The 22,756-nt window shown below is 40.2% G+C and overlaps 1 protein-coding gene and 1 long non-coding RNA gene across 3 annotated transcripts in view; one reads left to right on the top strand and one right to left on the bottom strand.

Moving 5' to 3' along the window:
* The first annotated feature begins 236 nt into the window (after nt 1-236).
* LOC122460839 lies at nt 237-22,181 on the top strand. Of its 2 annotated transcripts, none has more exons than XR_006282392.1 (3): nt 237-819; nt 17,389-17,523; nt 21,477-22,181. It is a non-coding gene; the product is annotated as an uncharacterized LOC122460839 (long non-coding RNA). The 2 variants fall into 2 exon arrangements; XR_006282393.1 differs by lacking the exon at nt 237-819 and adding an exon at nt 13,999-14,973.
* The window catches only part of LOC119857155 (vitamin D 25-hydroxylase), a 42,034-nt gene continuing 22,067 nt past the window's right edge, over nt 2,790-22,756 (bottom strand). Inside the window, exons 3-5 of the mRNA XM_038405657.2 lie at nt 12,885-13,517; nt 8,882-9,211; nt 2,790-7,359 (exon numbers count right to left, since the gene is read on the bottom strand). Coding sequence (XP_038261585.1) covers nt 7,184-7,359; nt 8,882-9,211; nt 12,885-13,517 — 1,139 coding nt within the window. The 3' untranslated portion in view covers nt 2,790-7,183. The remainder of the gene's footprint in view (nt 7,360-8,881; nt 9,212-12,884; nt 13,518-22,756) is intronic.

Below are 22,756 nucleotides of genomic sequence, written 5' to 3'. Positions count from 1 at the left end.
TCTTCCAGTAGTATGCCGACTCACTCTCAGCTTCTTGCGCCTCTTGCTCCTCGCACACGCACCACAAACTGAAGTGAGCTCCTTTTTAAAACCAGGAGCCCTGATTAGCCTGCCTGTCTTGATTCTAGCAGTTTCTTGATTGGCTGCAGGTGTTCTAATCAGCCTGTCTGCCTTAATTGTTTCCAGAAAGTTCCTGATTGTTCTAGAACCTTCCCTGTTACCTTACCCAGGGAAAAGGGACCTACTTAACCTGGGGCTAATATATCTGCCTTCTATCACTCTCCTGTAGCCATCTGGCCTGACCCTGTCACAGGGCATTTCCCAAGTGCTTCCTTTTTGAGGAAGAGATGGAGGTAACAGTGAATGAGCCAAGGTGAAAAAAGTAGAAGAGGACAGTAGAAAGCGGTTATATCAAGGCAACGGGGACGCTTGCCACCAGAAAGGACCTGCCCTTTAGGGTTCAGTTGAGAAGTTAATGCCCACAACAAGAAAGGACCTGCCATTTGTCACCCACATTGGTGATGGTGATGAACTGGGGCTGGTAAGCTGCCAACCATCAGAAAGAGGACCTGTCCCTCTCAAGAGGGAGAACCCAGCAATCTGAAAGATTGTACTAAAATCTCTTCCTCTGAGAGCCTGCACTTGAAACAAAGTGTTTTTCTTTGTTTTCAGGTGGTGGTCTTCTATGACTCATTTTTCTAGTTGTCATTGTACTCTTTCTTGGCTTCTTTCTTCTTGGGCCAGAGAACTGGAATGAAAGAAGGAACATTGCTAACAAAGGACTGCAGGGTTCCCATGCGTCCAATGAAGACTTCCTGGGTAAGGTTAAGCTTGGGTTTAAATACTCCCTGGGAGATATAACTTCGCTTCTTTACCTCCTTGCTTTCAGAGATGCAGTGATAATCCTTCTTACAGAACGGAAGGGACTGTAACGTATGGCATACTAGACTAAGTTTGTGGATACAAGGTAAGAAATTCTAGATCTCATGAAAAGACAGATCTCCTCATCCATGAATGAAGCATTCAGGAGAACAGCATTGTAATCTGCAGTCTCTTAGTAATGCAAATTTCTTCTAAAATATTTTTGAGTCAAAATGGCTCCCACCTTTATGATATTTCTGGAGTTTGTATCACACAGTAAGAAGTAACATATGCAGAAACAAAGAGCAAAGACATTTTTGGGTCTAATTTCTGTTCTCCTGATTTCTGTATTTTCTAATTCCATATTCCAGACATAATACTGATTTGGTTTCTCAAAAGCTATTTCTCCCTTCTACTGTAAGGTTAATATTTCAAGAAAATTGCCAAATTTTAGTTAGTAGGTTTAATATTTAGTAATTTTTCATGATACTGTTATAGCTTTAGGAATGACAAATTGGGTTGTGCCCCCTAGTTTAAAGGAGATGGATAACCTACAAAAACAGATTGTTAAGCACAGAACTGTAGAAAAACAGAAATTTCAAGAACACTTGAAATGTGCAGCATCAGCTTCTGTTTTGGCACACAGAATTTAGGGTAATACCCACAGAAAATCTGGCCCCAGCACTCATCTATAAATTAGAACTAAAATAAGAATTTAACTATACATGTATTTAATTAAACATTCTTATTTATATTTTAATAATTGTGTAGTTTTTCGGTCTTCCAACCCAACAGTTTTTCATGTGATGATAATGCTAATGTAAAAAGTTATAATATGGTTAAACACAAAACATCCATCCAAACACACAGACACTGCGGATATAGAGACCTTTATATATACTATATAAAATTTATAATTGCATATGAGAATAGATAATGTGGGGAGACAGACCTAGTGGTGATAATGGACTGCAATTTATTTATATTACAGTAGTATTTAGAGGTCCCAATCGGGGACATGTGACCCATTATGTTAGGCCAGGGATAGGCAACCTATGGCACGCATGCCGATTTTCAGTGACACTCACGCTGCCTGGGTCCTGGCCACTGGTCCCGGGAGCTCCGCTGCTGGCCTGGGTTACCGGCCCCCGGCCCCCTGCCAGCTGGGGTTCCGTCCGCCGGCCCCCGCTCAGCCCGCTGCCGGCCTGGGGTCCTGGCCATCGGCCTGCAGCCGCCCCCAGCTGTGGCCCACTGGCCCCAGCCTGGGGCAGTGAGGGGTGCAGACAGGCAAGAGGGGGCACAGCTCAGCACCCCCACCTTCAAAATTGTTCCAGCGCCACTGTAATGGGATATTTTTAAGTCCTGATTTGCTGCTTACATCACTATCACGCCACGTAGAACAGCGCACTGCGTTTGATGTTGAGATTAGAATATACATGCAAGAACTGGAATCAGAATTTTATGACAGATTTCAAGATTTCCAGCAATTTGGCCCAATGCTTTCTTTTCTAATTAAACCTGAAAAGTTCAATGACAGTAACTTGGATTTGTCTGTATTTCAGTGGATGGGTGCTGAAGATTTCGAAGTGCAGCTCATTCAGTTAAAAAGCTCAGAATTGTGGGCATCAAAGTTTGGAGATCTGCGGAGTGCACTTGAAGCTACTGAGAGAGATCATGGGGCCTCTATTCTAACCTGCTGACGTCCCTGCCAGTGAAATTTAACTGTTTGAAGAAAATTGCATTTGCAATGCTTTCAGCATCTGGATCCACATACCTGTGTGAACAGGTATTTTCACACACAAAACCTGTCCTCTGTCCCTCTCAGAGCCAGTTAACAACTGATCACTCAGAAGCCTGTGTGCAGCTTAAAGTATCCAAATACGTGCCAGACTTTGGAAAATTCAGCAAGGAAAAGCAAGGGCAAGGATCACACTAAACTGATAAGATCTGCATTTTAATGTAATTTTAAATGAAGCTTCATAAACATTTTAAAAACCTTATTTACTTTACATACAACAATAGTTTAGTTATATATTATAGACTTATAGAAAGAGACCTTCTAAAAATGTTAAAATGTATTACTGGCACACGAAACCTTAAATTAGAGTGAATAAACCCACTTCTGAAAGGTTGCTGACCCCTGTGTTAGGCACTGTAACAACACAGGAAAGATAGTCCCAGCCCTAAAAACAATGAAATTTAGGTTAATGACAAGTTATGAGGAGTGGCTGAACAAACAAAGAGGTAGGGAAGGGGAGAAGAAGGATGAGGTAACTGTCATACGAGCACATTTTCATGTAGACTAGCTGTGTTCACAAAGTAGCGTGCTATCTGCCTGCTTTTGTCAACTGGCATCTGTGGATATGGCAGGGCCAAACTAATGGAATATTGGGCTGAACATGAAGCAGCATTAAGACAATGTGGCTCCTGATAAGACTACACCCACGATACTGATTTCAATTCTGGGCATCTCAATAGTAGAAAGAAAGAAAGAAAGAAAGAAAGAAAGAACAGTAGATGGAATTCAGAGAAAAGCCTACATTAATGGAACTACTTACATGAAGAGGAGTAACAGGATCTGGCCCTCACTTACAAATACTCAGAACGGAGAAATGATGCAAGGTATACAGAGAGTTTAAACTAATCCATAATCTAGGGGAAATAATTTTTAAGAGATACTCAATAGGAAAGAGAAACCTGAAAAGATGTCATACTAAAAGTATACTAGGAATCACAGACAATCAATTACACAAGAATTTGCAACTTAGTTTTCCCAAGGTTTTTGCATATTTTTAATTGCATATGCAGGGGCAGCACATTATGAGTGAAAAAGGTAATAGTTCCCTTCTCTCTGGTTCTAATGCAACTGTATCTGGAAACACTGTCTTCAGTTCTGGACACCTCATTACCAGAAAGATATTAATACATTAGAGAGAGTCCAGAAAAGAGCAACAAGTGATCTGGGTACTGGATTTTGAGGACAGATTTAAAAAGCTAACTATATGTAAATTTAGCACAAGGATAGGGAGCATAAATTTACAAATATTTGAAGGGAGACAACATCAAAGGGGAATAGGAATTGTTTGTTGTGGTATGAGGGAGGCATAGCTAAGGGGAGTTTAGCTAAGATTAATGTGCTGAAATTAAGGAAGGTAAAATTTAGGATTAATCTAAGAAAGGTTCCCTATAGTGACATCTAAGGCTCCATAATAGTCTCCTATGGGACACTTAAAACTAGTCTGGACAAACATTAGCAAATTCACCATAGGGAACAATTTTACATAGAGGGATTTTTTTTTCATAGTTACATTCTGTGATGAGAAGAAAAGGCTATCCTGTCTTAAAGGAGAAGTGAGGGCACTTACATTTTTTTAATGGAAAAATGGGGAAGTTGACAGGAATGAATATAATTTAGAAGCTAGGAATTGCAGAAAACTAATAAGGGAAACAAAAGGACACACGAAGAAATCTATGGCCAGCAAGGTTAAGGACAATCACGAGTTTACGTATATTAAGATTACAAAGAATCCTAGAGTTGGTCCATTACAAGATGAAAATGATAGAGTTGTCAATAAATGCAGAAGCTGTCAAATATTTCTGTTCTGTATTTGGGAAAAAGCCAGATGATGTATTCCTATCACATGATGATGACATAAATACTTTCCATTCTAACAGTAACTCAGGAGGATATTAAACAGCAACTATTGAAGTTACACATTTTGATATCTGCAGGTCTGAGTAAAATACATCCAAGGGTTTTAAAAGTGCTGGCCCAGGAGCAATCTGGATCAGTAATGTCCAGTACCTGATTTTTAGTAACTCTTGGAACACTGGCAAACTTCCAGAGGATTGGAAGAAAGATAATGTTGTGACAGTATTTTAAAATAGTAAATTCGATGACCCAAGTAATTACAAGACTTTACAGAATGACAATGATTCTGGCAAAAATTTTGGAACAGCTGATACTGGACTCAATTAAGAATTAAAGTAGGGTAATATAATTAATGCTGATCAAAATGGCATCTGCTATGCTGTCTGGGGTCCCAGAAGGAAATAATTTATTAAAATGGGGTTGTGCTGGCAAAAAGTCTAAGAACTTCTGGGCTAATGTGATTCTTGGATTATAAACAGAAGAATATGGAGTAGGAGTAGAGAGTTTATATTAACTCTGTATTCGGAACTGATCGATCACTATTGGAATACTGCATCCAGATCTGATGTTCACAATTCAAGAAAGATGTTGAAAAACTGGAAGGGGTTCAGAGAAGAGCCACAAGAATTAAAATAACAGGAAAAAACCCCATCCCACTTTCCAGTGAAAGACTCAAGGAGCTCAATCTTACCAAATTGACAATTTAGGGGCAACTTGATCATAGTCTATAAGTACTTATTTACATGAGAAGCAGAAATTGATAATAGAGGGCTCTTCAGTCTAGCTGAAAAATGTATAACAAATCCAATAGCTGGAAGTTAAAGGTATGCCAGGTTAAACTAGAAATAATTTACTAGAAATTTTTAACAGTAGATAGGATGGCATGGGGAGCCACAAGAAGGTGCTTGTTTGAAAATGTAACAAATGGGCAATGAAGGCTGTCATAACTGTCAGAGCAGAGGTATGATTCAACATCCTGACAGCATATAAGGCATGCTGGATAGGGGTGGGTATAGGCTATGAAGTGTCTTAAAAGTGCCTATTATTTGATGCAGTGGCGAATGTGGAATAACCAGAAGGATGTAAAAAGAGGGATGATATACTTGTCGTGCCACGCCAGAAAAATGATCTTTGCAGCAGCATTGTGAATGGATACAAGTGGGCAAGATGAGATTTGTCAAGGAAGAATATACAGATAGATAGGATTTATTACAACATATTTCAAAAGGAGTTTTTAATGAAAATTGGGGTTAATATATTTTTAATGAAGTACTCTAAAAATAAGTTTGTTTGGGGCAGTTTTTTATTATTTGAGATTTCATGAGAGGACTCTGACTGCAACAGGTTTCATCCAAACTCTCCAAATTTATCAGAACATTCTCCCAAATTAAAAAGTTTTCTGCTTATGTTAAAAACTTTAAAAACTATTTTTCGCAACATTATTTAAATATCATGAATAATAGAAAATATTGTGTGAGGCAGTAGCTGAATTTTTTAATAATCTTTAAATAGGGTGTGACAAAGTTCCTCCTCTGCCTTGGTGGGTCCTGCGCTTATTGGCGGATTTGCTCGCCTCAGAGATTCACGGCAGCACTCTGTTTGGCCATTTTTGCTAGAGGCTCAAACCTGCTGTTCACTCGGCTAACCTCATCACTGGCCAGCATGGGGAAAGGGAAGGAAAACAATCCCCACAGTCTCTGCTGGTTGACCTAGTGCGTCTGGGGATAGGCTAGGGACCTTCCCCTGTGGTGGGACCCAAGGTCCAGATCACCTCCTCTTGTCTCAAATAGGGAGTTGAGGAGGATGGGGGGGAACCCAGGCCAGCCCTCTACTCCAGGTTCCAGCCCAGGGCCCTGTGGATTGCAAATGTCTACAGTGTCTCTTGTAACAGCTGTGTGACAGCTACAACTCCCTGGGCTACTTCCCCATGGTCTCCGCCCAACACCTTCTTTAATCTCACCACAGGACCTTCCTCCTGATGTCTGGTTAACGTTTGTACTTTGCCGTCCTTCAGCAGTACGCCTACTCACTCTCAGCTTCTTGTGCCTCTTGCTCCTAGCTCCTCGCACGTGCCTCACTAACTGAAGTGAGGTCCTTTTTAAAACCAGATGCCCTGATTAGCCTGCCTGTCCTAATTGATTCTGGTAGCTTCTTAATTGGCTCCAGGTGTCGTAATTAGCCTGCCTCACTTGGTTCCAGAAACTTCCTGATTGTTCTGAAACATCCCATTATCTTACTCAGAATAAAGGGATCTGCTTAATCTGGGGCTAATATATCTACCTTCTATCACTGTCCTGTAGCCATCTGGCCTAACCCTGTCACAAGGGTAATTCAATGAAATCTTGAAAAGTTGAAACGAGAAATGGAACCTGCTCTAGATTTTTGAAGTGAGAATAGAATCTTTAAACACATGAAGAGTATTAATGCCTTTTTTGTGAAAATTACATACAAATAGATGAAATACCTAAAAGCCTATGAATAAGACAAAATTTGTGTGCAAGTCCTTTAACAGAGAGTGTTTAGAATTCTTGTTCTTTTGACAAGACTATGAATAACATAGTTATAAATAAAAGATGGGGCCAGATACTCAGCTGCTGTAAGTTGGTGCAGCTCCATTTATTCAGTGTAGCTATTCCAATTTACACCAGCTGAGAGTTTGGTGCATATGCTTTAACGTCTTTCAGCACAGATGAGATATGGCTGTGGTTGTAATGTCATGCCTAATTTTGGCTTCAGATTGGGAATCAGAGCATGTGGAAAATGCAGGTGAAATCGCTGAAGTAATGAAGTAAAAAACAAAAACATTTCCATCCTGGCCAGTTGTTCTCCAAGACAATGTCTTCTTCCTGAATAGAAAAAAAAAAAATATTATATATATATATATATATATATATATATATATATATATATATATATATATATGTATATATATATATATTTTTAAATTACAATAATTATGTTTGCACTTACATTTCAAAAAAGAATGGTTATTTCTGCTTCCAGTCTAAGTGGAGCTGTTTGGACACAATACTGGGTTTGATTAATAGGAAAGGATATGTGCAAATTATATTAAGGGTCATATTTTAAAAACATTTGTAGTTTTGACAACACAAGTACCACTGGATCGAATTCTGCAGTCTTAATTTAGGCAAAATTGCTAATGATATCAATGGGATTTTTGCAAAAGACAACAAAATTGTGCCTACTGTCATCAATGTTTGTCACTCACTAAATTTCTGTATTGCACTTGTTTAAGTCTATTGCCAATCATCAGTTGGTAATTACCCACAAATATCACATAAAAGTGGGACTTTTGGAGGGATCTAAAATAGGATAGTGTAGTGGCTTTATACACGAATTCTCATTCCATGCATAATAGGCAGCCTGGAAGCATAAAGGTGCTTGTGGGAGAAGCAGCTAAATAGACAGTCAAGGTTAGCAGAGTTGATGAAGTACAAGAGGCAAGAAGCAATGTTATAAGATACTAAAGCAGATAAATAGAAAGAGGTTAAATTACAAGTAAGACATTAAATTTATTTTGTTCTAAAGCTTGAAAACACTCTCCAGATTCTTTAAAATGAAAGCTTTAGTCTGAAGGGTTTGAGGGTTTTGGTATTTGCTCAATTGATTTAATTAAAAAAAGCCCATGTTATATGATCATTTGAATAATTAGAACATTCTATTCAGTAAATGCATCTGCAGCATCAATTAAGGAGTTCTAAATACTCTAGATTTCTGCTCCACATCAGTTGTATTTATTTTCCCAAAAAGTGATCTATCGGAAAAACAACATTAGCTGACATCCTAAACCCAAATTTAAAATAAGGTATTCAGATTTTGCAATATCAAGTGTTCAAAGATGGAAACTGGATTATGAAAATTGAGCACACACAAAAATCTAAGCAGCAAATGATTGCTTAGCCTAGCTGCATCAACTGACTGACAAACAAAACTCAGTTAGAAACTACAATGACAGAGGCTGTGTAAAATCCTCAGATAAAACATACTTATAAAACATTAAGATGACATGATCAGTTTTTGTATCAAAATGTCCTTTAATTTATATAGGCGACAACATTACATGACTTTGCCAGTGTTGCTGGAACAATTTATATAGTGGGGGTGCAGAGAGCCATTGAACCAAACTGTAACCCCTGTATATAATGGAAACCACTTCAAGCCAGGGGGGTGCAACAGCACCCTTAGTTCCAGCACCTATGGACATTACTAAGCCTCTGATGCACTGTATTAAATATAACTTTACAAACAGTTGTTTTATCGTAAGTGTAGCTTTTTTACATCATGCTGTCTATTGTGGATCAGTTAACACTATTGTATATAGATGTATGAATAGGCATGAGCTCTTACCTAGTGAAAAAGGAACAAATGCATCTTTCTTGATGAACTGCCCACTGCTGTCCAAAAACCGTTCAGGACAAAACACTTCTGGGTTACTCCAGTACTTTTCATCAAAGTGTACAGAATAGAGGTTTGTAATTATTGTAGTGCCTTCAGGGATAGAATAACCACGCACAACTGTATCCTTAGAAGTTGCATGGAAAATACCTAATGGAGCTATATTACAGAACCTTAAAATTTCATGTAGAACTGCTTCAGTGTAAGGCATTTTGCATTTCTCTTCTAAAGAAGGTGTTTTGTTTGGACCCACGACCAAATCAATTTCTTTATGAACTTGCCCTGTTAGAGAAAAAAGCCTTTAGTTTATTGTGCAATACTTTAAAATGTAACTATAAGGAATAAATACATAAATATTTTGTGTTAAGACTAGAAATGTCTTAGCACTGAGTGCAGCACCTAACAGGCTGGTATGGTAGATATTTTCAATTTTTAATTTCCTCTGGTACTCTCATTCCACGGCTGACAGTTTTTTCAAGACCCAAAGAAATAGTAATTTCACAACAAACTAGGGCCATAATCTTGATTCCTATGTTTTTCTTTACTGAATAAGTTTCCCCTGTCAAGGAGTTCATCAGAATTGGGATAACTAACATCACATTCTAGATAGCGAAGATGAAGTATATTAAATGCAAAAAGAAAAAATCAAACACAAGAGCAGATCATGCATAGAAAATTCAGAATTAAGAGCTACTTAAACTTTAATCTATCTAATTATCCCAAGATAGTACACCACATATGTTGTGTAAAATCACCCACTATTTTAAGAATCTTGAAATAGTTAGGCACAATATGGTAAAAGTAAGAGGAACAACTCAAGATGGATTCTGGAATTTTTTGACTTTTTGGGATATAAATTTAATTATTTCTTTCAAGCTCTCTTTTAAAAATGAAAAAAATATAATTGGATCCTTTAAATCAACTGCACATTGAAAAATCACACAATAGTTTGCTCAACAGGGCAACAGCTCCTTTACTCTTTTTTTCTAATGTACTTTATCAGTGTGTTTGCTAATGCCATTAGACAGCCCCTAAATCACATACAATAGCAGTGATATAGCTTGACTGGCATCAACACAGTATATCTAGACAATGAAGAACTATTACCAAGTTCTTAAAATGAAACTAACCTCTCCCATCCCAAAGAAAGTGCATGAGATAGATCAAACCAGAACCTTAGTGCATTTTGTAGTTTACTGGTATTTTTGATACAAGTTGAGATCCTCATGTGGAAAATATCTGCATAAATGCAGGGTATTAATATTATTTACTGCTATGTAAAGAATCTGAACTTGAATCCTGAGCTTATATTTCTCCCAAGAGCTAACAGTAGTTGAGATCACAGGAGAATTTTAGGGGAGAGGGATTGCTTTGTGTTTTAACAGTACAATGCCTCTTGATTGATCTGGCTGAGAGACAGAACTCCAAGAAGTGCCTAGTTTCTATCCCCTGTTGGAAGATGATGATTTGGGGAAGACCTAATGCAGAAGGGAATAAGAATGTTTCTTTTTGTAAGGCCCGTATGTTGCCAACTTAGCAACTTTGTCATTAGATTTAGTGACTTTTTGGTTTCCCTTGCAAGAAAATAAGAGTCAAAGTGATCAGTGACAAATCTCGTGACTTTCACTGCCAATTAGAGTGACATTCAGAGAAAGAAGTCACCAATATCTAGTCACAAAATCATTCACAAGCAGCTCAACAGTGTTAAAATCCATTTCATGATCTTTTTACTACATTCTGTTGCAAACCAAGTCAATGTCATTATGTCTCAATTGAGTATGTCCTCAGAAGGAATCACATTCCAGGGCTTCTTGGGCTGAGATCACTATAATCTGCAGATGAGGAAAATAAGTTTGTGGAGGCTAATTAAATACTTTGCTAAGAGAGAGCAGCACTTTGGAGAGAGCAGCACATTAGCCAGCGTTTGTTTTTAACCCAAATGTGTTCTTTCTTGCCACTCCACAGTAGGTATCACACCCTGTGATGCAGGGAAAGATGGCTAATGAAGTGGGTAGGGTGGGGGAGGCAGGTTAGCCAGCGAGGAGAGCTGCATGGATGGAAGGTGGGGTGGTCTGAGACAGGCACCATGCCTCCCAGAATGAAGCCCTTACTACAGGATCAAAGGTGGAACTAGCTTGATTTCAGTTCCCCTTTACTCCTTCCCCTGGCTTGGCCTGGGATTAGCTGCCCAGCTGTTTTCAGAAATGAAACCCTGGACATGGGGGAAAGGGGTCCAGCTAACAGATTTTTGTTTTTAAATCTACTTTCTTGGCTCCCTGCAGTGCCGAGCTCAGGGCAGGTGAATGACCTCTTCCCCCTGGTTCTGGGTTCTCCCTTTCACTAACCTGTCAGCTCAAATCCAGGCTGGCAAGAAAGGAAGGCTCAGCTGAAATTAACCAACCGCAGTCAACTTGGGCCGCAGTGTATAGAGTGCCCTTCCCAATGAGCAGAGGGCTGCAGTTTCCTTCCCAATGAGCAGAGGGCACTCTCCTTATGATGACAGTGTACTGTTGTAGTTGCTTCCAGTATGCAACAGAATGTAGTAAGAGCATGGGATGGATTATATTAAACCCTATTGAGCTGCTTGTGAATGATTTTGAGACTGTACTTGGGTGTGTGTGTGTATATATATATGTATAATTCTCTGGGAATTTTGTTCGGTGACATATTTGACTCCTTTTGAGTGCTTAAACAGCTACATCTAGCGACTTTTCAGGGTTTGTCTGGTGACTTCCTGTATGTGGAGTTGGCAATGCTTTATGCTGCTTGTAAGGTAAGAATGATCCTGTATTATGAGGAAATTAAAAGAGTAAATATAGCTAGTTATGAAGGTAAATATTAGCCTTCAGTTTTTTCCCTTCTATCTCATGCCATATACATACATACAAACATATATTGCTATCCCCTGGACATATACATTTGGAGTTCAGGAAACCCTTTTGATGAAATAGAGGCCCTCCAAAATGTATAAGATATTTTAAGTGATGGCCCCCATACAAAATAACAATCACAATTTCTGTGGAATCACCAAGATGTACAGGAGAACATGGTTAAACCAGTTAAACTAATGTATGAAAATTAAACACTGAGCAGAATTCTCTGCTGGTGTTAATAAGCACAGTTTCATTGAGGTCAAGGCAGCAGCATCCATTTACATGAGCAGAAAATGTTGCCCATGATATATAAAATAGCAACTTTTCACACATTAATATTTGAGACACTTAACTGGCCTCTTCCCCTAAATATTAAAAAGTCTTAGTTCAACCTAAGCACTTACAAGGTTATGGTATGAAAAAAATCTTTTCTCAGAAGGTGTGTGAACTCATAAAGGAAGTTAACTAATGACATTTAATGTCCAAGCTTCCACACTAAAACTTCAATGTGGCCATTTTCAAAAATACATGTTAGCATTGTACTTCAGAACTAAGCTAACACTGGTTATGTTTTAAAATGCTCATATTGTCTTTTTTCCCCTAACAATCAATCAATGTAAATATATATACGTGTATAGTACATATACCTGTCATGGATTGATGCACTTAAGGATTAAAAAATGGTTCAGTTCACCCAAAATCTGATTTATACTTTTTTGCTGATTGTGTTCTTCAGCCAGCCAGTATTGAGTCGTCATATGGTTCAACCTACACATAATAAAAGTAAATCTCTCCTTATTTAAAAAAAAGTTCAAGTTCAAAGTTGAAGTGCTTACACAAAAAACCCCTTAAAATGTTATCCTAATGGTAACTTGATACCTGTTTTAGCTGCAGATAAAAAAAGCATTGGCAAATTTTCTGCAATACATTAAGAAAGGGACATAATGGCGTAATGCGCACAAATTGTTATTTTTACTAAGGATTAGTATTGGCAACTCCAACACACCATGTTGAAAATGCATTCTCAAATCTCACCATAAAGGCTACAATATCAGTACCTCAAAAATGACAAAAATTCTTACCTTGAATGTTCGGATAAAGAGCCATAAACAATACTGCCCATCTTAAAACATTAGTTGTGGTTTCTGTTCCAGCTATGATGAGTTCTCCAACAGAGAAAATTAGATTTTTGGTTGAATATGTAGTCTCTGGATCATTTTCACTTTGATCCATTTCATCTAAATATGCATCAATGAAATGTCGAGGTGACTGAGGCTTCCTGTTTTTAGAAACTCGTTCAATAAGTTCAAGCAAAAAGTTATAGACTTCAGCTGCATTCTTAAACAGTTGTTGATGTTTTCCAAAGGGTAATATGCCAATCCAGGGAAAAGAATTATACAAGAACACTGAAGCACTAGCAACTAATTCAATGTTTTCACTAAAAATCTCTATCATGTGCTGAAATTCAGTGTCTTCATATGTAAAACGTTCTCCAAAGATAATCAAATTAGTAATGTTTGAGACTGCATTTGTTATCAAGTGTTTAAGATCAAAGGGTCTGCCTTTGTATGTATCAATGGCATCAAGAAAAAACATGGATTCTTCTGAAATTTTGTGTTCAAAGGACTTTTGACCATATCCAAAACAACGAAAGCTGCTTACAGCCAACTTGCGATGCTCTGTCCATCCTCTACCATATCTGGAGTTCAATAAACCTGAAAATACATTTTAAACAGTATTTTATGAACAGCTCTATATCCTTATTCAACAGATAACAAAACTATGAAAAACAGCAGTCCATTCTAAAAGTAAATTCACAAATAGAGATGCCCCAGTGTCTTGGTTAGTGGAAATGTCACTCCAATGCAGGAAAGATTCAGAAGTCTATTTCCTCATTAACATATATGAATATTGTGACCCAAAGCACGTGTGTATTCACAGCCTACACAATATGGTGGTAATATGCCTCGTGAGGTATCATATGAAAACACATCCTACACACTATTATAATATGACAGGTTTCAGAGTAGCAGCCGTGTTAGTCTGTATTCGCAAAAAGAAAAGGAGTACTTGTGGCACCTTAGAGACTAACAAATTTATTAGAGCATAAGCTGAGCTGTAGCTCACGAAAGCTTATGCTCTAATAAATGTGTTAGTCTCTAAGGTGCCACAAGTACTCCTTTTCTTTTTACTATTATAATAATATGCCTTGTGACATATCATTTGAAAACAAATAACTAGCTGGTCAATAAAGTTATTAATTCCTTCTGTATGATGTTATTAGGAAATGTTCAAAACCAGACCGCTCTGCCTAGGAAAAAGCTGTTAAACAGGTCTATCCTTAAACAAAGAAATGTGTGTTTACCCCAGTTTACATGTAAGTAGTAAACAGGACCATCAAGACAGCCAGGGGAGGAGACGGCAGGAATCAGAACAATTTGCATTTCAGCAAACACAGGTAGGGGAAGAAAGAGCATGGAGTTTCCTTCACCACCAGACTCCATGTTGCCTTCCTCATAGCTTGAATAAACTTTACTTTGAGGGGTATCGTTCAGGAGAATCCACTTCAGAGATTCAATGGACTATAAACAAAAGGGTCAGAGAACCCCAAGTTAATCACTTTCACTTAAGATGTCAAAGGCACCAGAACCTCTAGCCTCTGGAAGAGATCCTGATCAAAGAGAGGGTAAATCACCCTCTTGCTAGAAGGCTGAAAGTGATAAAGGCCTTCTTGAACAAAGCCTTCAACCAAAACTTGCTAAAATAAGTTTTAGATGTGTGTTTAAACTTTTATTTCCTCGTGACCATATCTAACTTTATCTTTTATTCTTGAACTCACTTAAAATCTATTAAAAACTATTAATCTAAACCAACAGTGCTGTGTTTGTACTAAAGTGAAAGTCAACTCCAGTTAATGTAGGAAACTGGTGCGTTTTGTCTCCTTAAAGAAGCAAATTAACTATATTATTTCTTTTTACTAGGAGAGAGCTGAACATTATAGTGCACATGATTTTGGGAAGTTTCAGGACTGGAAGTGTGTTGGGGTCACTCTGCAAGTAGTAACCAAGACTAGTGAAAACCAGAATGGGGCTATACACAGGCTATGATGGTCAGAGCTGCTAAACCACGGGTGTATAGCACAAAGACACTCAGGGTGTGACCTGCATGATGGTAGGTTCATAGTGAGCTACAACAACAAATACTGCAAAACACCCAATGTTGCAGGGCAGGCAGTGATATCCCCTCATTGGTCTGGACTGCATTCCAGAACATGATGTGTATTTATTAGTAATTCCCTCAAATCCTAATGAGAGTTATGTACATCTCTGTGAAAAAATGGGATAATAGACACTTTGTCTCTAAGACAAAAATAAAAAAACACACACACACACCAGCAAAACAAGTTTAATTGTTTTAGTCTCCCAGTGATAAGTTGCATAGTGTATATGCCAATGTGAATATAGGATGGCTCTGGATACAGATAGGTAGCACCTTTATTTTCCCACCCTCACCTATAATCTCAGAGTGTCAGGCACTTGGCTTCTTAATTATACTATAGCAATTCATGTTTTATCTAATATAAAGGCCTTCCTATGTGTCAGGGTTCCCTCCCCACTCTGAACTCTAGGGTACAGATGTGGGGACTCACATGAAAGACGCCCTAAGCTTATTTCTACCAGCTTAGGGTAAAACTTCCCCAAGGCACAAACTCTTTGCCCTTGGAGGTACGCTCCCACCACCAAGTGATTTAACAAAGAATCAGGGAAAGGACCACGTGGAGTTCCTATTCCCCCAAAATATCCCCCCAAGCCCTTACACCCCCTTTCCTGGGGAGGCTTGAGAATAATATCCTAACCAATTCGTTACAAAGTGATCACAGACCCAAACCCCTGGGTCTTAGGACCATAGAGAAATCAGTCAGGCTCTTAAAAGAAACAGAACTTTATTAGAAAGAAAAAAGGTAAAAGAAGCACCTCTGTAAAATTAGAAGGGAAGCTGATCTCACAGAGCAATCAGATTTAAAACACAAAGGATTTCCCTTTGGGCAAAAACTTTAAAGTTACAAAAAGAAAACCCAGATTACACCTTCCTCTCAGCATAGAGAAAATCACAAGCCAAAACAAAAGTAAACTAACACATTTCCTTGCTAGTATTTACTAATTCTAATGGAGTTGGATTGCTTGCTTTCTTGATCTCTCTCTGGCAAGCACACAGAATAGACAGACAAAAGCCTTTTCTCCCCGCCTAGATTTGAAAGTATCTTGTCCCCTTATTGGTCCTTTTGGTCAGATGCCAGCCAGGGTATCTGAGCTTCTTAACCCTTTACAGGTAAAAGGATATTGTGCCTCTGGCCAGGAGGGATTATATAGTACTGTATACAGGAAGATTGTTACCCTTCCCTTTATATTTATGACACTATGTAATACAGAATGGGGTTGGGGTTATGCTCTTATTTTTTATATATTGACACACTTTTAGCTATGGAAGAATATTTAGAAGAGAAGGTTACTCACCTTGTGCAGTAACTAAGGTTCTTCAAGATGTGTCCCCCTGTGGGTGGCTCCACTTCAGGTGTCAGTGCGTCCTGGCACCATCAATAGGAGATTTTCGAAAGCAGTGTCCATCAGGACCACGCGTGAACAGTAGCTGTCTTGCAGTGCCATTGACACCTTGACTAGCATGTGCGCAACCCAACACCCTCAGTTTCTTCTCTACCGTAGAGTCCTTACTGCAAACTCTGAAGCAGAGGGGAGGAGGGTGGGTAGATAGTGATCTTGTTGAATATGCCCTGATGCGGGTTACATTTTGAGTTGGTCGTAACACATCTGGATGCAGTTGGAAATGGATTTCAATAGTCTCTCTGAGTGGATACCATAGAGCCTTTGGAACACTCTGTCTTTGAAACAAAAAGCCTCGGGGATTTTCGGAAGGGCTTTGTTCTGTCCAAGTAAAATGCTAACGTGTGTCGGATACCCAACATATGTAGGACAGTTTCTTGTGTATTCGCATGAGGTTAGGGATAAAACATAGGTAGTGAATCGGTTGATTGAAGTGGAAAGAGGATGATATTTGGGATATAAATTTTGGATGTGGTCTCATGTTCTGGAAGAATATGGTGTATGGGGGATGAGCCATAAGAGCCTCTATTTTGCTTTTGCGGATGTAATTGTGACCAGGAACACTACCTTCATTGATAAGTGGAGAAGGGAGCAGGTGGCTAGTAGCTCGAAAGCGTCTCTGGGTAAGGCTTTTGAGCACCAAGTTTAAGTTTCATGGGTTCGCCTATTTCTGGGTACACATTTTATATGCCTTTGAGAAAACGTTTTGTCATCAGGTGTGTAAATACCGATACACCATCAACCTTATGGTGAAAGACGGTAATTGCTGGTAGGTGTACTCTAGCCAAGCCTGTGGAAAGCACTGAGTTCTTTGGTTCTAGTATGTATTCCAAGCCTAATGGGAGTGGTGCCTTAAGTGCAGATACATGCTTTCCATAAGGAGAATCTCTTCCATTTTTGGAGGTAAGTGGTACATGTGGTTGGTTTTCTGCTGTTTACTAACACCTGTTTTACTTGTTCCGAGCAGGTAAATTCATCATGGAGGAGCCACATCCTTGTGAAGTTTCTCCAGACTCGGAAGGAGGACTTGACCTTCATCTTGTGAGACAAGATCCCGTTGCAGAGGGAGATTGTGTGGCAAACACATTGCCATGTACCTCAGGTATGGGTACCAGGTCTGCCTGGGCCATGTCAGAACTATAAGTATGACTTTGGCTTGTCGATCTGTATCTTGTGTATTACTCTGAATTTTAGTGGAATCGGTGGGAATACATACAGGAGAGGAGCATCCCATCTGATGAGAAAGACTTCCCCTAGGGATCGTGGTCTCAGGCCTGCTCACGAGCAAATCTGAGGACATTCGTTTTTCGTGCTGTCGCAAATAGGTCGACGCAGAACCCCCACATTTGGAATATGTGTTGTACGATACTGTCATTACGTTCCCATTCGTGGTCTTGGGAAAAATATCTGCTTAATGCATCTGCCTTTGTGTCCTGGGAGGTATGAAGTGGTAATGGTGACTTTGTGATTTATGCATCAGTTCCATAATTTTATTTATATACGTCTCTGTGCATAAGGAATGAGAAAAGGCTCCTCCCTCTTGATTTATGTGGAGCATACATGCAATGTTGTCTGTCATGACTCTTACTATTTTGTTTTTTATCATTGGGAGGAAGTGATCACACACGTGAACCACAAGCAGTTCGAGCAGGTTGATGTGTAAGTGTGTCTCTGGGAGAGACCACGTCCCTTGGATTGTATGCTGATTCAAGTGTGTGACACAGTCGATCTGCCAAGCATCTGTTGTGATCACTATGGATGTGATCACTATGGTGGATCCTGTTGGAATGGCATCCCTGAGGGAAATAGCATAACCCAATCGTATTATTTCCAAGACCCATTGATTCGTAGTAATGGATGCCCAAGTGTGAATAGAATGGGCGCAGTTGGTGACCAAAGATCTGGGTATGCGTAGATGGCACTTGTAATGGTGGTGGTTGGTGGGAGAGATCGTTCAAACCCTTGTTCAGTGTTTCAAAATTGTGTCTTGCCCGATGGAGTCTGGGTCAGTAGGCTGAGACTGTGGGGTTCAGCGTCTCTGTGGGTGTTCTCTCTGTCTCTGGAAATCAGAAGGTCAATGTCTTTGGAAAGTACTCTTAGCCACGCTGATATGGTTGATATCTCCTATACCTGTTCGAAGGTGTGTATATGCCTAAAATGCAGAGAGTTGTCCAGGAGTCCTTCATGGAATGAAGGACCTTGCCTGTTTTGGCCAAGAACAACTTGTCTGTGTTGAAGAGGAAATCTTCTACCTTTGTCTGTAAGTCCTTCAGATTCTGGACAAGTGTAGCCATGATGCTCTGTGCATGACTATCACTGTGGCCGTTGTTCGTACAATCATGTCCGCCATGTCAAGGGATGCCTGTAGTGCTGTTCTTGCCATAATCTGTCCCTCGTTAAGGATTGCCTTAAATTTGTTCCTTCCTCTCCTTGGGGTTGTCGTTAAGGACATCTCTTAGTTTTGCGTATTTTATGCAGTCCTATTTTGTGAGGAGTGCAGCATAATTAGCTGTGTGGAATTGCAAAGTCTCAGATTAGTATACTTTGTGACTGAATAGATCTAGTCTCTTCCAGTCTTTGTCTTATGGAGTGGACCTGTACTGGGGTTGTTTTCCTCTTTGATTGACCACATCTACCACTAATGAATTAGGTTGAGGGTGTGAAAAGAGGAAGTCCATTTCTTTAGCTATGGACATACTATTTCCTATCAGCTCTTTTACATACCAGGGGGAATGGTGACTGGTGCATGTCATACTGTTTCTGCTGGCTCCATTATCGCATCACTAATTGGCAGTGCTATTTTGGACGTAGATGATGTTTGGAGGATCTTTCAAAGTTGATGCTGGGTCTTGGTCACTTCATCAAATGGGATGTTTTGGCTTTGTGCTTCATGCCAGAACAATTCTTGGAATTATTTAAAGTCATCTGCAGCTGTAGGAAGCGGCGGCATGATAGTCTCATCCAGCAATGATGATGAGTAATGGTTAGGTGACATGTCTTGTTCTGTGTCCACTCCTTTGATGTCCTCCAGTTCCTCAGGGGCCACTGATGACTCCTGTACCGAGGTTGTAAAGAACATGTGTGTCTCTTTTGAGGTCTGTTGTACTGATTCACGTAGGTTGCCCGTGTCTCATTACAGCCATTGCATTGGGAATAACATAGGTGGGCACACCCATGGGTGTCTGAACCACAGCTATATGTTTCGGTCTCGGTGATCTCTAGATCTCATATGTCCCAGCATTGGCCCGGTACCAGTCAGTGAGGAGTGGCACAATGAAAAGATGCCCTCCTCTAGATTGTCTTCCTCATTGCTGGAGAATGGTGGCACGATGGGGGAGTCAGGTTGCTCCAGTGTCGTCGGTACCGGTGACCCCTTGGTACCATATAGTGGTGAGCGTGGGGTGGAAGATACCGCCATGCATCCTCCTGTTGCATAAATTGGTGCGGTGCTGTCAGGGTTCCTTCCCCACTCTGAACTCTAGGGTACAGATGTGGGGCCCTGCATGAAAAACCCCCCTAAGCTTATTTCTACCAGCTTAGGTTAAAAACTTCCCCAAAGCACAAAATCTTTGCCCTTGGATTAGGTAAAATGCTGCCACCACCAAGTGTTCTAGACAAAGAACAGGGAAAGGATCACTTGGAGTTCCTATTTCCCCATAATATCCCCCCAAGCCCTTACACCCCCTTTCCAGGGGAGGCTTGAGAATAAACAAGATGAGCACAAACCCCTGGGATTTTTAAGACCAAAAAACCCAATCAGATTCTTAAACATCAGAACTTTATTAGAAGAACAAAAAAAAAAGGATATGAGAACAACTCTGTAAGATCAGAATGGAAGATAATCTTACAGGCAGTCAGATTCAAAACATAGAGAATCCCTCTAGGCAAAATTTTAAGTTACAAAAAGACACAAAAACAGGAATACACATTTCCTCCAGCACAGCAAATTTACAAGCTAAAAAACAAAGAAAACCTAACGCATTTTCTAGCTAGATTACTTACTAACTTTACAAGAGTTGGAAGGCTTGCATCCTTGATCTGTTCCCGACAAGGTATCACACAGACAGACAAAAAACTCCCCCCCCACCCCCCCAAGATTTGAAAGTATCTTGTTCATTGGTCATTTTGGGTCAGATGCCAGGGAGGTTACCGTAGCTTCTTAACCCTTTACAGGTGAAAAGATTTTGCTTCTGGCCAGGAGGGATTTTATAGCACTGTATACAGAAAGGTGGTTACCCTTCCCTTTATATTTATGACAGGTGCCATGGACTTCAGTGCCATACCCTTTGGTGCGGACGTTTTTGAAGGTGCTGTGGTCAGAACCAATTGTTTACGGGTGACCATCGGTGCCAATACTGTTGCAGGCACCAGAGGTGGGGGTATTGGCATTAGAGGCTATGGTACCGTCGCCTTCACTGTGTTGTTGGTACCGTGGAGAAGGAGTTTGGCTTTTGTTTGCTTCTCAACTCCTTAACCTTGCTAGTAGAGGCCCCAGTGCAGGTGGTGCCAGAGGATCCTGGTGCATCAAAGGTGCTCACTCTTGGCGAAGTTGGCACTGAGGATAGCGACCTTGCAGGAGACTGTTTTCTTTTCAACGGCTCTCTGCTGAGGTGATGTGTCTCTTCTCCTTGCTTTCTTGCAGGAGTGACTATTTGATGACTTGCCTGGAGAGTCTCTGGTTGGGGAGTTCTGCTGTCCAGATTCAGAAGCTGATTGAAGGGATTTCTCCATGAGAATGAGTTTAAGTTGGAGATCTCTGCCTCTTCTGGTTCTGGCTTTAAGGTGCTTCAGTGAGCTCACTTTTGTGGTATGTGTGACTCACATAAGTAATGGACACAGAGTGAATGGCCTTGTGTCCTTACAAAAGGAACATCTTTTGAAACCTGGTGAGCCAGGCATGTTTTAATGTCCCTTTTTGAGGTTATTTTTAAATAGAATAACTAAACATTTTTTTTTAAGGGAAACAGAAAAGGGGATGAGAAATATATAGACTGGTAACTTACTAAACCTAACTAACACTAATAACTGCTAACTAAATCTAATTATTTTCTTTAGGTTGACTTTCTACATCGCTACGGGGCTCTGTCTCAGGCAGAGGATGGTTGAGAAGGAACTGAGGGGCAATCAGGTCATGCATGCTAGTCAAGGTGTCAATAGCACCATGAGACAAATATTGCGCATGCGCGGCCCTGACAGACACTGCTACCGAAAATCTCCAATTGACGGTGATGCGATGCACCGACATCTTAAGCGGAGTACCCACAGGGACAGCATTTGAAGAAGAATTATTTCTTATGGACACAATGATTGACAGTGATTTCCTCCCCTCCTTTTTTCACCAACTGATTTCTTCTGATACGGAGTTTTGTGTTCCACACTGCTTATCTCAGAGTACATGTTATACCAGTACCCAATAATCTGCACACCTAATAATACATTTTCAAGTTTAGTTCAAACTGTTAGTTTTTAGAGTTCTGCATGGTTTGAAACCCAGTTACTTCTGAGACTGCTTCTCTCTGTGTGTGTGATACTGCTACATTAGCTATCAGAGAAGACACGCAAGTCAGAGATCCCTCAGTTTAAATGAGAAACTGATGGCAGGGCATTCTCCAAGAAGAGACCTTACTTGTACTGCTTGGTCCACCAGTGTGTATTGTTAACCCTTTGTGTTCATTACAAAGCCCATCTTTTCTCTTGGGTATCTAGGAGGTAGTCAGTTGATGGAACAAGAAATATTGCTTTGATGGTAAGCTTATTATGTGACGACTACATTTTATTATACTTCTAGGCAGTTCAACAGGTTAAACCAGTGGTCCCCAAATTGTGAGGCATACCCCCTGAGGAGGGCATGGAGGAACATTCGAGGGGGGGAGGGCGCATGGCAGGGCCCAGGTCAGCCCCCACAGGAAGTGCAGAGGAAGCACCACCCAGCCCCACTCTGCCCACAGCCGCAATTCCACTTTGTCCCCTGCTCTGCCCCCAGTCCAGCTCTGGCCCCAGCTGCAGCTCTGCTCCAGCCCCAGTTCCACTCCACCTCCAGCTAATCTCCAGTTCCAGCCACAGCTACACTCTGCCCCATCCCTAGTTCTGCCCTCATTCCCTCTTCCTCCCTAGGCCAGGTCTGCCTCTAGCCCAAGCTCTTCTGCTGAGCCAACTGTGCAGTAATGGAGGGAGGATGCGGATAGATTCCATTACTGGTAAGGGGTGTGTGTGTGCAACAGGAAATGTTTGGGCACCACTGGGTTAGACATTTAAAAAAATGTACTAATGTTGTTTTTAAACTGAATTTTAGACTGACAATGAATAATATAAAAAAATAACCAAAGTGAATTCAT

The sequence above is a fragment of the Dermochelys coriacea genome, chromosome 6 (assembly GCF_009764565.3).
Source record: "Dermochelys coriacea isolate rDerCor1 chromosome 6, rDerCor1.pri.v4, whole genome shotgun sequence".
NCBI lineage: Eukaryota > Metazoa > Chordata > Testudines > Dermochelyidae > Dermochelys > Dermochelys coriacea.
Note: the sequence above shows the minus strand (reverse complement) of the source record. Positions and strands in the feature narration are given on the sequence as shown.